This window comes from Hesperophylax consimilis, chromosome 30 (assembly GCF_061612785.1).
Source record: "Hesperophylax consimilis isolate HC1 chromosome 30, BYU_Hcon_1.0, whole genome shotgun sequence".
Lineage (NCBI taxonomy): Eukaryota > Metazoa > Arthropoda > Insecta > Trichoptera > Limnephilidae > Hesperophylax > Hesperophylax consimilis.
In genome coordinates, this window is record NC_142865.1 from 15,079,908 (window position 1) to 15,096,432 (window position 16,525).

General features: G+C 35.8%; 1 protein-coding gene across 3 annotated transcripts in view; it reads right to left on the reverse strand.

Moving 5' to 3' along the window:
• The window catches only part of Gk2 (Glycerol kinase 2), a 124,435-nt gene that overhangs the window by 29,858 nt on the left and 78,052 nt on the right, over positions 1-16,525 (reverse strand). For all 3 annotated transcript variants that reach the window (XM_089649651.1, XM_089649650.1, XM_089649652.1), the window contains one exon: positions 11,929-12,008. In XM_089649651.1, the coding sequence (XP_089505777.1) occupies positions 11,929-12,008 (80 nt within the window). The remainder of the gene's footprint in view (positions 1-11,928; positions 12,009-16,525) is intronic.

Consider the following 16,525-nt stretch of genomic DNA (forward strand, 5'->3'; position numbering starts at 1 on the left):
ATTCAAGATTCAAGCATTGACATGAATTGGATGGAGAATGATGAGATAGACCTGACAGAAGAAATGATGATGGAACCGTTAGAGAGATCCCCCGGCGAAGGAGAATTTGTTGTGGTAGTGTTTGACACGAAAAAAACAAGAATTTATTATGTTGGGAAAGTTCTTGAAACAAGGAATGATTCCCTTGAATACTTCATCAGTTTTCTTAGACTACAGACAAGAGGTCCAGAACAATTTTCTCTTCAATTTTCTCTACCCAATGTTCCTGACTTATCATATGTAAAAGAGCATGACATTAAATATATTCTCCCAAAACCAATTGTATCTGGAAGCACTAAGAAGCAGCAGCAGTCATTTTATAAGTTTGATGTTACCTTTGCTATAAACATTCGCTAAATATTTTGCTCTAAAGGTAAAAAAATTACGTTACTTATTTTTTTATAGCTCTGCGAGTTTTCATGTTTTGTAATTTGTAGTTATTTTCTTATCTTGCTACTTTTTTTTAGTTATGGGTTTTTCATATTGTATAAATTATGTTTATGAATAAAGCCCTGATTATTTTCTTAATTTATTTGTTTTATTGCGAGGATTATTAATATAATTTTCAGGAGAATTAATATGATGGTTCACTGTGTCCTTCTTCGGCTCACTGTGTACCATGCCTGCGGTTCACTGTGTACCAGCATTGTACACAGTGAACCAAAAAGTCATTTTTTATATAAATCATTATATATAATTAACAGTAATTTCTGCGAAAATGAGTTTATGCACATAGAAAGCCAAATAAATACTGAAGACAACAACATTTATTTGACAGTTCTACGTTAAATTTTGGTGGCCCAGGTCAACTCGGAAAAAAGTGTGGTTCACTGTTGACCCACTGACCCTAACCTATTTAACCTAGTTTTTGTTTTATACATAATGGGTGTGTTGAATTGTCATTTTGAGGGGTTATCATTTTTAGGAATTATGAAAAGTGATGAAACAAAAACTAGGTTAAATAGGATACAAATTTAACTATTTAACCTAGTTTGGAGAATTGTGATTATCGTCAATTTAAATAGGTTGTTGGCTGAATGATTCTGGGGTTCTCCAATCCGCAGAATCCAAGGTTGCGTGATTACTCTCGGTGTGTAAAAAAGAGAATTTTGATATTTTCAATTTAGTTTTTATTTTAACAAAACTCACGTTACAATAATTATATGAACAAAACAGATTGCGTGCGTTAGAGAAGATTTAGGGCTAAACCGCTGGAGAGAGAATAAATTATTTGCCACGCTAGGTGTCGCATGCAGGTTCACAGTGATACCAGCCTCACATGAATGTGGGTAAAAGTAATGTTGTTATTATTTTCGGGAGATGTAAAATCCCTATAATTTACCCTACACTAGTTTTTGTTTCATCACTTTTCATAATTTTATAGCACTTTTTATAGGTGTGTTGAATTGTCATTTTGAGGAGTTATCATGGAACCTTTTAAAGGATAACTGTTAACTAAACTAGTGCCATCTATGAATGTGCAGATTGTGTATTCAACTAGTCTCTCACAGTTCATCAGACACAATAATAATTACATTTTTACGTGCTGGGAGTTAGCGGGGCCATGGTATCCCCAAGTTGGGGTAAGTTTTGAGGCTGAAGGAAGCGGGGAAGGGAAGGAGACGAAGAAGAGGAAGGTTTGGAAGTGCCTGACTATTCAGATTTGGTCTCCGAACATGGCTAAAGCCATATCAAATTACGTTTAAAATTAATGTAAATTAATGAAATTACGTTTTGACTGAGAAAACCTGCCGTTAATAATAATACTACATTATTTTATGTTAGTTAAATGTGAAATAACGCAATATATGAATATGGCCACTGTGGACGAGGGTCAAGGCTCTCGACCAGCAATTCGAAGGTCGCGGTATCAAATGCCGGCGTGCGCAAGAAAATTTTATTTGATGAATTTGTGTTATTTCACAATTTATTCATTTAAAATAATAAATAGTACTCTTCCAGCACGTTCCAGTTTGGAAGATACAGTCAGTATATTGCCTTGGTGTAAGACCACCATTCAGAATAAAAACATTGCTTGAAATGGCTTTAGCTATATTTGGTGACCGGAGGTGAATAGCCAGATACTTCCCCACCTTCCTCTTTCCCATCTCCTTCCCTTCCTCACTACCTTCAGCCTCATAACATACCCTAATTGGGGATGCCATAGCCTCACTGGCTCCAGACGGTTGTGAGCAGTTGTGGCTCTTGTGCAGTATTCACATACATTTTTAAAAATTATTTGCGCACGCTGTAGTTTGAACCTTCGACTTCTGGATTTTTAATCAAAAAATATATAAATTATTTTATCTATCAGATTTGCCTGCCCTTGATTTAACTTCTAATCTCTAAATAATATAAAATAGAGTCGCTATCTGCGTCTGTTTTTTCGTGCGCTTAGTTCTTCAAAACTATGCAACGGAATTTGATAAGGTTTTCACTATCATTTAGAGAATTTCTTCCGGGAGGTTTGTATACACTACATACCACGTCAGCTCAAAGACAATTTTTCTTCCTAGCTCCTAAAATCTTTAACCTTTTCCCTGAAAACCTAAAAACCGTGAGTCAACCCCATTCCTTTAAAAAACAAATTACAAAATGGATCCTTACACACGGAATACATTACAACTACAATACCCATTCATTCTACACTCTATCAATTTAATCATCTTTCAGACAAAACATAATATATCTTTATTTCCTAACTTAGCGGTATAGTATGTACATAATTAATCAGTGTGATCTATTCAATAATAATTTTTAAAAATTTTCATCTTCTTATAATTCTCTAGCTTATCCATCCTCTTCTTGCAACCCAAACCTGCTATACATAATTTTTCTTATTTCTCTATTTTATATTATAGTAATGTATAGATTCTATGTCCGCAAAATGTAAAATTCACCCGCCATAACACAGGGTACCAACTCTAGGGGACGCCCACGCCGAGAGTACCTGGAGGACCTGCTGGTGGACGTGCGCTGCTCATCATATGCACAAGTCAAAAGAGCCGCACAAGACAGGGAAGAATGGAAGAGGAGATTAGATGAAATTGCTGCAAACCAATCCCAGGATTGAAACCAGAGAGAGAGAGAACACAGGGTCATCCCTAGCATGGAGGGTGAAATATAACAAAAAACCACATGTACTCTCTAAATCATGTATCAATAAAATAAATAAATATATATATATAATTAGGGTTACCACCTCTCCGGGTTTGACCCGGATTCTACGGGTTTGCATGGTGCATGTCCGGGCTATGGGTTTAACATTGAAATCTACGGGTCAGACCGGGCGGTGGCAGCGAACCAGACGACCATCACGGCCCAGAGCGCGTGACTGACTGACTGAGTGAATGCACAATGAATTTTACGGTGCCAAAATAATGAAAAACATAAAGTTTTTGAGGCCTTCTGATCAGGATCAATTAAAAAAAGAAGCCAATGAGGTTTACAGGAGAACTCTTGAATACATACAGAAAAATTATGATTTTGAGGATTCTGTGTTCAAAATCTTTTCCAAATTCGATCTAACAAGTGCAGTGAGTTACGAAGATACCGTGGAAGCTCTCGAATCACTTGGTTTGAAAAATTTCGACGAAGATAAACTTTATGACGAGACCCGAAAATTAAACCAAGTATTTCCTCAGTTCGTACAATCTAGTGATTCAACATTGCCTGTTGATTTACGATGGGTTCAGTTATTCAAAGTCACCTCAACCTTCACCGAACTGCCAAAAATAATTGGAAAAAAAATTTCAATCTCTATAAGCAATGCTTTGGTTGAACGCGTCTTTTCTTTAATGGGAAATTTGTGGACAGACGAACGAAACTGCTTGTCAGTGGACATGGTGAAGGCAGTTAATTGAAGGGAGTTAATTACAATATGAATTGCCAAGAATTTTTGAAGTTTTTTGTAGAAACCTGAGCAAGAAAAGATGCTTAAACAATCCCTTCAGAATGAAAAATATAGTTTTAAGTGTCGTTAAGAGCGAAGACGCTTTTTGACACACTTGCTAATAACAGCTGTTGAACACGAGAAACAATGCCAATGACAGTGACGAAGTGTGGATTTTTTTATAATTTTTTGTTTTTAATTGAAAAAAAATGTTACCGGACAGCAAAGTGTCCATAAAATTTTTTACTCCAAATGTGCTAAGGAAAAGCTGGTTAAAGTTTGTCGGGTACGTGCCGATACACCCTGTATAGTACATGGATATTATATTTATTGAAAGTAGAGAAAAGTCAAGCAACTCCGGATACTCGTCAGCTAGTTAGAAATAATCACAACAATCTATTCTTGGAATTACATACTTACATATAAAATGCAATATTTTTTTTCTAAGAATTTTCTTATCAATAGAAGTTATCGTAATATGCGAACAAATAACATTTTTTTCTTCTATCGTCATCATTTTCACTATAGAATAGTGTCCAAAAAGAAAGACAAACATTCTGGGTTATGAATTATCTGACTGACTAATAATAATAATAATAAGTTCAAAGCAAGTTTGGAATAAAAGTTAAGGGTAATACAAGGGAGAGTAGTACAATTTCGCATTTATTATTTATGGATGATATAAAATTATTTTCGAATTCTGAACAAAATTTAGAGAAAATGATCGAGGTAGTTAAAAACTTTTCAGATGATATCAAAATGACATTTGGTTTAGATAAATGTAGAACGATCCATATAGAGAAAGGCAAAATTATAGATGGGGACGAGAGTATATTTAGAAATTTCCAAATTACTAGTATGAAAAGGGATGAGGTTTATAAGTATTTAGGATACCCACAATCAAATAGATTAGACCATAGTAGTATTAAAAATGATATTAGGATTAAATTTCAAACTAGGATAAGGAAAATTTTAAAATGCAATCTATCTGCTAAAAATTTAGTAAAAGCAATAAATACTTGGGCAATACCTCTATTAACGTACTCATTTGGCATAATTAAATGGTCTAATACAGATTTAGATAACTTAGAAAGATTAATTAGAACTACGCTAACAAAGTTTAATTGCCATCATCCAAATTCAGCTATAGAACGAGTTAATTTACCTAGAAATTTAGGAGGTAGAGGTATAGTCAAAATAACTTCTTTAAAACATAATCAGGTAGAAATGCTAAGAACCTTTTTCCATAGGAAAGCTCATAGCTCAGAAATGCACAAAATAATTTGCAAGGCAGATAGAAATATTACACCTTTAAATTTATACGATGAGAATGCCAACATTTTTATAAATCCCAACCAGGAATTATTAGATTCCTGGTCAAATAAAATTTTACACGCAAAACACTTCAATTATCTCAACCAAACGTATGTTGACAAAATTAAGTCAAACAAATGGTTGAGTATTGGAGAGTTGAGCGCAGAAATAGAAGGATTTATGCTTGCAATTCAGGATAGAGTCATTAATACTAAAAATTATAGAAAGCATATAATCAAAGATACAAATCAAATTGATGATTTGTGTAGAAAATGTTTGGCTTTTCCGGAAACTATAGAACATATTATATCGGGATGTTCTATATTAGCACCGTCCGAGTATACATTTAGGCACAATCAAGTTTTAAAAATAATTCACCAAAATTTGGTAATTAAACATAACTTGATTGACTGCCGTAATGTAGTACCATATTATGAATACGAACCAAATTCATTTTTAGAAAACGAATTTTATAAAATATATTATGATAAAACTATACTAACAGACCGAGCGATTAGTCATAATAGACCCGATATAGTTTTACATGACAAAATTAAAAAAATAACTTATATCATTGATGTTGCTATTCCAAATTCCTGTAATATTCAAAAATCTGTTAGTGAAAAAATAAGATTTAGGAAATGAAATAAAAAGAATTTGGCATTCTCAGACTATAAAAATATTACCATTCGTTATTTCGGCTACTGGCATTATACCTAGCTCTCTAATTAAAAATTTAGGCGTATTAGATCTATCAAAAAATTTATATATAAAGATGCAAAAGTCGGTCATTTTGAATACATGTAGGATAACAAAAGATTTTTTAAATATTTATGTTGAGGGATCAGTAGGATTTATAGGCCCTGTTAGAAGTTCTACCGAGCCGAACCCTCTGATATGAAAATATCTGGAGACGGTGAATTTTTTTTCCCATTTGATATCTGGTGATTTGACGTGTTGTTGTTCTTGTATTGTTTTGTATTTATTTTACTTATATAATGCACTTACATAGTGTTGATTGACTAGCTGATCATTTGTGGAAAAGTGAGTGGAAGGGTTAAGTTTTTCCTTTGGGGAAGACTTAACCCGGACAACTAAATCGGAAGTTTAAAAAAAAAATTGGATGACTTGTATAGCGCCGTTATTGTGCAAAATCACCTCAAGGGCGCTGTATAAACTTATAATACATTACTTAACTATTTATGGAGAAAATATACAGTACAATACTTACCTGATAGGTCACTTGAGATTAACACTTAATTAACATTATCTAAATGTTTATTAGCGAAATTTAGATACAGGATTTAGGACATAATTGGAAAATTGAATATAATTGGACTTTCTCTTAGGAATGGTATATTTAATTTAAGGGTACGACAGCTTAAAAAGGTAAGGTTTTAGTTTAGACCTGAATTCTGTTGGACTTGTTATGGATCTTAGTTCTGGAGGGAGTTTATTCCAAGCCTTCGGCCCAGATACTCCGAAAAGTGCGATCACCAAACTTAGTATTTGGCTTGCGCATAGGTTCTATCACTCTGCCTACAGCTGATGATGTAGCTGATTGGACTAACTAACCATCATGCAGGCAGAGAGGACGGACCGCCAAACAACTCGATCTTGGCACACACTCCTGGCCTCATTCACATTCATACATCGTCTCATACATACTCTTCTATTATTCTGACTCTTGACATGGCCCGACTAAAAAATCTGATTCACTTCATCGTGCCGTGTTATACCATTCACATTTGCGTCATTATCTGACAATATAATAAATTCACCTACTGCCATCATTACGGTGGGAAAGTGTTGCTTGTGCAGTGATAGAGGACTTAGCTTGCAGAGAGTTAAGCCAGCGACGTCGCACTGGAAACCTGACACAAATGTAAATATTCGTTTATTCAAAATTTTAAATCATCAGAATATCTTCACCGATTGCTTTGAAATTTTGACACAACCTTGCATTCGAATACGCCTATGTTTCTATATACCTATACTATATAGATGTCACATATAAAAGGTAAAAACATGCTTTTTTTTAAAGATTTGTTGGACAATTGAATCCTATAATTTCTATACCCGCTATATCTGATTTTTTGACAAAATGATCTGAGTATGACATCTTGTTCACATTTTTGCGAGCAACAAGAGGAGCCTAAAATTGAGTTTCAAAACCCTTCTTATCACGACCAAAAACCATGTTAAAACTGCGAGTGAGAAACCAAATCCGCTATATCATACAGAAAGTTACTATCAAAACCCGCTATATCGGATTCAACCAATCACAAGCAGTTATTTTGCCAAAATACAATATGGCCGCCGCTCTGACGCCACGCTCGTGTGTCAAAATGATCTATGCGTGTGTTTCTAAACCCGCCATGTCGGCTCAGTTGACTTTCAAAATCCCGAAGTGAGTATCAAAATCCGCTTTATCCATTTTATTTATCGAGATTACATAATTATTGCTAGACATATATATAAAAATAAATACTTTTCGAAATTTTATTACTCCAATTCATTATATAAAAAATTGTAATGCAATTACTCATGTACGCTAGAAATGTGACAGTTTTTTGCGGTTTTCTCCAAATCAATGAAAGTTGATATAGCGGGTATAGAAATTACACGACTCAATTGTACTATTGTTTCTCTATTTGCACAGACAGACTGAACTACAGAAACGCGTGGCGGGGTATCAATATCGTCATTAAAATTTGATGAATTATTCAAGATCTATGAAACAACTGGTCTGGTTCAGAGGGTATATCATCAACCTCTTGATAACTTATTCATAGGATAACGTATATTTTAGATTTACAGTTTATTTATTTATACGGTCAGAGTTTACTATTCGATACTTGACTTGAACCTATGAATATTGGTTAAATATTTGATAAGTTAGCCGAGATTTCTACCTATTGCGAGTATTTTGTTGTTTATTTATTAAGGCCGAGTGTAGTTGTTTATTAATTTAAAATAATGATAATATTATCAAGCAAATCGATAATGATAGTGTTTTCAACAAGTAATCTCGTCGCCTGCGTGCAGCAAGACAGGGACAATGCCATATGGGGAGAGAGAGATGGTGTATTGGCAGTAATATTCCGCGCGCTACAAATTTTAATTATATTAAAATATTATTATTATTAAATTATATGAAATTATACCATATTTTTAAAAATTAAATATTAATAATATGATAATATTTTGGAATCAAAGAAAAGACTGCGATTGACTTGTACGAGGAAAGATACAAGGTAAAAGTGTCGCCATGTGGTATTTTTGTGAGAAAGGAATGGCCATACTTGGGGGCAAGTCCAGATGGATTGGTTGGAGAAAATGGTATAGCGGAAGTAAAATGCCTGCCCTCAATCGGAAACAAAACTATTTTTGACGCAGCTCTGGAAGATAATATCTTCGTTGCCGTGCAGAATGGAATACTTGTGTTGAAGAAGTCACATAATTATTCATTTCAAGTTCAAGGACAATTATTCATTACAAGAAAGGACTTCTGTGACATTATAATTTATTCTGAAAGTGGAGTAGAAGTAATAAGAATATATCCTGACAATGAATTTGAGCTAAAAGTGTTACCACGCCTGACAAAGTTTTTCAACGAATCACTTTTGCCAGAGTTAGCGGATAGCCGAATTCAACGCGGTATGAAAATTAGAGAACCTGACCATGTTGTCAATGCTCTACAAGCCATATATGATAATATTTTGTAATCCTTCATGTATTTAAAATGACTGACTTTTGCATTTTTATATATAAATTTTTTGATAGATCTAATACGCCTAAATTTTTTATAAGAGAGCTAGGTATAATGCCAGTAGCCGAAATTACAAATGGTAATATTTTTATAGTGAGAATGCCAAATTCTTTTGAACTCATTTCCCAAATCTGTGTATTTTATTATTTTTTCAAAAACAGATCTTTCGTTGAAACATTGCTTGAAATGGCTTTAGCCGTGTTTGGTGACCAAATCTGCAAATAGCCAGGTAGATTCACTTATTCAATAAATAATACCCGTTCTGCGGTCTAAATTTAAATAATGATGTTAAAATTGTACTACCTACATGTAAAACCCCTCAGGGCTAAATAAGTAGATTTTTTTTTTCTAAATATTTATTACGATAACCATGGTTTACCGAGATTAACCAAGGTCAACCATGGGGCAGGACCACAATGATATTTTTTCCGTGGCCCAGGAGACACGCTTGTACACCCACTTCCAGTTATATTATTTTTTTCTTCTACTTTTTACGTCTAGCAGTACATTTTTGAATTGAATACCACACAAGAGTCTCAATCGCTCCCGTCTGGAGTCAGTGAGACTATGGCCTATCCCCAATTGGAGAATGTTGCGAGACTGAAGGTAGGTGAGGGGAATGAGACGAGGAAGAGGAAGGTGGGGAAGTACCAGGATATTCAGTTCTGGTCACCAAACACGGCCAAAGCCATTCCAAGCTAGCTTAATATTCTGAATGGTGGTGTTACACCAGGGCGATACTGAGAGTATCTTGCACTATGGAACGTGCCACAAATATTCTATATATTATATTTAATTAAATTGTGAAATAACACCAAATAATCAAATAAAATTTATTTGCACATTCCGGAATTTGAACCCGCGTCCTTCGGATTGCTTGTCGAGAGCCTTACCCCTCGACCACGGAGACCGTCGAAGTAATAATGAAAAAATCTGGTCATGAAAAAAAAACATTCACAGACCTTTTACCGTTATTTGTCCTAACTTGGAGTTTTTTCAACAAAATTGGCTCGTCTATATTTTCAGGTTCTATAAGTACTCTAGGTAGTACCTAATAGTATTACTAAGATGTTTTGCAAACACGCCATATTTGTATGCCAAAAAATTCTCAAGTGTTTAAAAACAAATTTAAAAATTAAATAAACATACCAAGCTCTGCTTATTTAAACAAACATCTGACACCTTGATTAAGAATAGGTAGATAAAACAATTAAAAAAATAGATTTAATAAAAAAAACTCTTCCCTCGTGCCCTTCGGGGGCTTGTAAAACAAAAATCTATCATGAACTGTTTTGTCATCCGCGTAGTAATGAATTGGTGAACATGGTAAAAGATCGATGATTTGCAATAAAACAAAGTAGTAAAGGGATGTTATGCTGTAAAAATGTAATTGTATATTACAAAGAAATTAAAATCAACCAGCTATGATTAAAGGAAGGGGGGGGGGGGGGTAAATTAACGGTACTCATGGTGAGGCACTCTTCACTCGATGATTTTCTAAGTAAATCGGTTTTTAATTTCATCGTCATTTCACTGTTGAAAATATTACTGCGTATCGACAGAAGACAAAGGGCGCGGCTTCAGTTGGATTTCTTACTTCCAAGGGCGTAGGGACGCGGGGGTTGTGCAGCGGGGTTGCAGGAATCGCCAGATGATTCTCTTGTAAGGGCGATGGTCTTTGGCGATTCAGTGACGGAAACACGGACAGGCTATATGGCCCACAGATGTCTATAACGGCGGCGGTGAACGCGAGAATGGTGGCGGCTTATCTATTGTCTATCTCAAGTAGGGAAAGCAATAAATCTCCAACATTATATGGCTGCTTAAAATGAGAAGTGTTGAAGTCCCACCCGCTCCGCTATAGGTGTCACCAAAGATAAAATGTAAAATGTTGTATGAAAAAGTGACAGTATTAATTTATAAACACATTGAAACGAAAGGAAAGAAGCAACCGCAAGCAGCGTTATGCGTTGTTTGCGGTTGCTTCATTCCTTTCTCAAAGACAAATAAATAGCACTATCTTTTTTATGTCAATACAAACATGGGATGCTAGGAAGAGGAATGTAGGTATATTTTTTACAATGCGTAATAATACAAAAAAATAGTGCCATCTGGTAACTGAAATTCATAACTTTTATAACGATGATAACGAAGATTTACATTACCGCCATCTTACTGTTTTCAGGCAAACGTTTTTAAAATAAATTCTAGTTAGAAAAAATATTGTTTTGGAAATGAACAACAGAGTTCTTGTGTGTCGAAAATAGTTGATTTTGACAGGTCTACACTCGGCCTTAATATATGTAATGCTATCAATTCTACAGGGTTTTCCAATAAGAGGTGTTATTTTGATATTCAATCGTAAAAGATCAATGGTTTCGTTGCTTGTGTGGCACGTAGCGCCGTCTTGTTGAAAATAAACGTTGTCCAGATCAATACCATCCAATTCTGGCCATAAAAAATCATTGATCATCTCTCAATAGCGCAATCCATTCACCGTAACTGTTGCTCCAGCCTCATTTTCGAAAAAGTAAGGTCCAATGACTCCGCTGGACCATAACACCAAACAGTCACACGTTGAGAATAAAAAGGCTTTTCAACAATAACTCTTGGGTTTTCCGAGCCCCAGATGCGACAATTTTGCTTGTTGACGAAGCCACCGAGGTGGAAATGGGCCTCATCACTCAAGATGATTAGCATTTGATTCACTCAAGTGAATTTTAATAATTTGAATGCGTTGTTGAAGCGTGTATCGTTCCATTTTTATTAATGGCGTAGTTTCTACTTGTCAAATGTTAAAAAATGACAGCTTCAAAAGTACTATCTACCGAAATAGCGGGGTATTCAAAATAACACCTCTTATTGGAAAACCCTGTATTAACATTATGGTAAAGGTGTGTTGTGTGCTTACCACAAATCTAACGGATTTAGTTCCCTCGTCAATGACTCCGATCAACGGCGGTTTGTCCTCTCTCATGGGAACGTGCTGGTCTGAAAAAATATAAATACATTAGTTATTATTCTCATAAATTATCTTTTTACCCTCGTCACATTCGGGTAGGGATCCATGGCCTTGAAAGGCGCCTGCAGGCAGTCCTTGTCCTGCGCTACTTCATTCATAAGTCTCTCCTTACCTAGAGTAAGTGCGCCCTACTGTCGAATTTGGCAGCCATCTCTGGTCCGGAGCCCCTAAATACCTGAAAAAAACCCTTGACTCTGTGCAGAAACGGGCGGTCCGTTTGATAGATTCCCCAATCTTAACAAACGGACTGCAATCTTTAGAGCACAGGCGTCAGGTAGGTATGCTGTCCTTGTTCTATCGGTATTACAATGGAAGATGCTCTGAGGAACTAGCGTCATTGATCCCTTCGGCACCGGTGCGTAGTCGGGATACACGCCAAACGCGCGCCCAACATTTGTACACGGTTGACATTTGTCACATGAGAACGGGTCGCTTCTACGATTCGTTCTTAAGTTCAACAGCTCGGCTGTGGAACGAACTGCCGGCCTCTGTGTTTCCTCCCTCCTACAACATGGGACTCTTCAAGACCCATGTTCACTCCTTCCTCTCCACAAAAAGACCCTCCACACAGCATCCCCAAAGATAGGCCCTGGGGGAAATTATTTTCTTCCGGGCCTCCTGTGTGGAGTTAATATAAAAAAAAAGACTCTGGAGTTGATTCTGCCAAGTTATTGATTAATTAATAAATAATTCAGTAATAACTTTTTCTTTTTATTTATTTTACTAACAAATCTAAATGAAAAAAATAAAAAGCTAACGGTCTCAACTGTGAATCGAACCCAGGATTTCTGTCTTACCGGGACAACGACTTTAACCACTCGACCATCGTTAATTGTTATACATATTTTAAATTCAGAATTAACAATATATTTTTGGGTAGCTACCTTTTTAAATAATTACAAAGTTTCTAATGAAATTAGTTTGTCACGTAGATAGTGTCTCGGATAAACATATCTGATTTTATTTCATGTGTCTTGTTCTTTATCATGTTCCGTTTAGATTTATTAGTACAGGCTTTTCCAATAAGAGGTGTTATTTTGATATTCAATCGTAAAAGATCAATGGTTTCGTTGCTTGTGTGGCACGTAGCGCCGTCTTGTTGAAAGTAAACGTTGTCCAGATCAATACCATACAATTACGGCCATAAAAAATCATAAATCAGCTCTCGATAGCGCAATCCATTCACCGTAACTGTTGCTCCAGCCTCATTTTCGAAAAAGTAAGGTCCAATGACTGCGCCGGATCATAAACCGCACAAAACAGTCACACGTTGAGGATAAAGAGGCTTTTCAACAATAAATCTTGGGTTTTCCGAGCCCCAGATGCGACAATTTTGCTTGTTGACGAAGCCACCGAGGTGGAAATGGGCCTCATCACTCAAGATGATTTGCATTTGATTCACTCAAGTGAATTTTAATAATTTCAATGCGTTGTTGAAGCGTGTATCGTTCCATTTTTATTCATGGCGTAGTTTTTACTTGTAAAATGTCAAAAAATGAAAGCTTCAAAAGTAACATCTACCGAAATAGCGGGCTATTCAAAATAACACCTCTTATTGGAAAACCCTGCATTATATTCTTCTTCAATAATAAATAATTACTCATTAATGTATTAATCTGCATAAATTAAAATATGAATGTTCGTTTGTTTAAAATCTTAAATCTCCAAAAGTTCTTCACAGATTGCTTTGAAATTTTGACACAACGTTGCCTTCGAATACGCGTGTGTTTTTATATACCTATATTATGTAGAAGTCACCTGTGAGAGGTAAAAACATGATTTTTTTTTTAAAACAGCGCCAACTGTTGGACGTAAAAGCAACACGCGCTATTGTTTCTCTATCTGTACAGACAAACTGAGCCACAGCAACGCATGACAGGGTACAGCTAGTACAGAATAAGAATCTGCGAATTTATAAGAGGAAATTGAAGTAAACTATTTGCTTTGATTTCCGACGACATAAGGAAAAAGACAGTTGAAAATTTTCAATGATAACATTCTGATTACCACCTTTTCATGTTTTTTTTTTTTTTTTTTTTATATTAACTCCACACAGGAGGGCCTGAAGAAAATAATTTCCCTCAGGGCCTATGTCATCTTTGGGGATGCTGTGTGGAGGGTCTTTTTGTGGAGAGGAAGGAGTGAACATCTTCTTGTCGTGAAGATCATCGGTCTTGAAGAGTCCCAAGTTGTAGGAGGTAGGAAACACAGAGGCCGGCAGTTCGTTCCACAGCCGAGCTGTTGAACCTACGAACGAATCGTAGAAGCGACCCGTTCTCATGTGACAAATGTCAACCGTGTACAAATGTTGGGCGCGCGTTTGGCGTGTATCCCGACTACGCACCGGTGCCGAAGGGATCAATGACGCTAGTTCCTCAGAGCATCTTCCATTGTAATACCGATAGAACAAGGACAGCATACCTACCTGACGCCTGTGCTCTAAAGATTGCAGTCCGTTTGTTAAGATTGGGGAATCTATCAAACGGACCGCCCGTTTTTGCACAGAGTCAAGGGTTTTTTTCAGGTATTTAGGGGCTCCGGACCAGAGATGGCTGCCAAATTCGACAGTAGGGCGCACTTGCGATTTGTACAGAGTCAGCAGTTGTGTAATGTAATAAAAAGAAGATCAGAATGAGACCATTGATAATTTCTAACTGCCTTTTTGCCTATGACGGTAGAGTAGGAGTTAAACCATGCGACTTAGTTTAAAAAATATATGATAATGAGTCCAATTTATATGCGTCAATTTGTGTTTTTGTATCCACTGACCCAGTTTTAAACTGCAGTAACAAAAAATACAAATCATTAACGAAAATATTGCCACTCTACCAATTTGTCATTTTTGTTTGTGTTCATCAATAATTGTCAAAGATAATTACAGATTATGTTGTTTTTGTCAACATCCGACTTTGTATGGAAACTAATTCTTTAATATCAGATTGGCGGATTAAAACTTATTTTTGAACTTGACCTTTGTACACTGCTATTGAGTTTTTTCCACTATTCTTGCGTAGAATATCAAACAAAATAAATCTACAAGTTAATAACAGTTTACAATTTAAATGTATATGGCTGGGTGGCTGAGTTAACAACGCGCTTGGTTCCCACCCAGTCATAGTGTGTTCAATTCCTCGGCTGGCTAAGTCCTCCATCACAACACAAGCAACGCTTATTGTGGTGGTAGTAGGAGATTTTCAAATATTGTCAGGTTATTTGTAACCCGGGAATGTTTGTCTTTCTTTAAAAAAAAAAACAAAGAATATTAATGCGAAGCCAGCAGTCCACAATGGAGTGCTGGTACCTACCCTGGTGTATGGTAGTGAGGCATGGAATTAGCAGAGGAAAGATCAAAGTAGAAGGGATGCTGTAGAAACTAAATCTCAATGATATCTGAGGCGTAAGTGCGTTAAACCATGTATGAATGTGTGAGAAATATGGAAATTTTGTCATCAATTTGGGTAACGTCTCAGCCAATAGGCGCCATAGGTAACCCCAAATGATTCGCATCTGCCCACTTAATATTAAAAAAAAAATCACAATGATAGAATGTAATGTAAGCATAATGACGTAATGAATAAGATTAAGTAATGGACGCTAACATGGTTTGGGCTTGTGTAGCGAATCAGTGAAAAGAAACGAGTATAAAGAGAATTTGAATCGTAGAAGAATCGGGGACACACAAAGAAGACATGGCACGATCAAGAGAGAAAATAACAGAAGGGTGTGTATGAGGCGATGTATGAATGTGAATGAGGCAAGAAATGTTAGCCGAATCGAGTTAATTTGCGGTGCATCCTCTCTGCCTACTGTGTCATGGTTAGTGACATGTATATTATTTTAAATAAACAAATTGTGAAATAATGCAAATATGTATACCAAATTAAATTTACTTGCGCACGCTGGGATTTGAACCCAACCCGGTTCGTAGCCAAGGATCAGTACCACTCAACAATGGAGGCCGTCAAATTGTGTATCGATTAGCGAGATAACAATTTGACAGGACAATAAAATCACTTCCAAGAAAAAATAACAATACTGATAAAAAAAACTCACACCCCTTTTCGCCTTGTTATTCTTTGCTATCTAATGATCATCATTATAATATATATATAGTATCAGTCACAACAGGAAATCTGATTGTAGACTGATTGGAGAGTGATAGAATCAAAACACGTCATTATTATACTTGGTCACAGAAGGACTTTATCCTGGTAAACAAATTACGCTATAAAAATAATATAATAACATGAATTTTACATAATTATTTTGTACAAAGTTGTGTAACAAGCACAAGTAGGTAGATAGATAGATATACAGGATGAAAGAGCTAGCTATTATGGGTCATGACTCATTTTATTAAGAGTGAAAGTCATGGTACCAGCTTAATATATTTGTACGGTTCAAAGAGTCGACTCAATTGAACGGGAGCCATGAGCGATGAGCATATGAGCGACGAGAATTCTACGCTCGCCCGATACGGCACCCT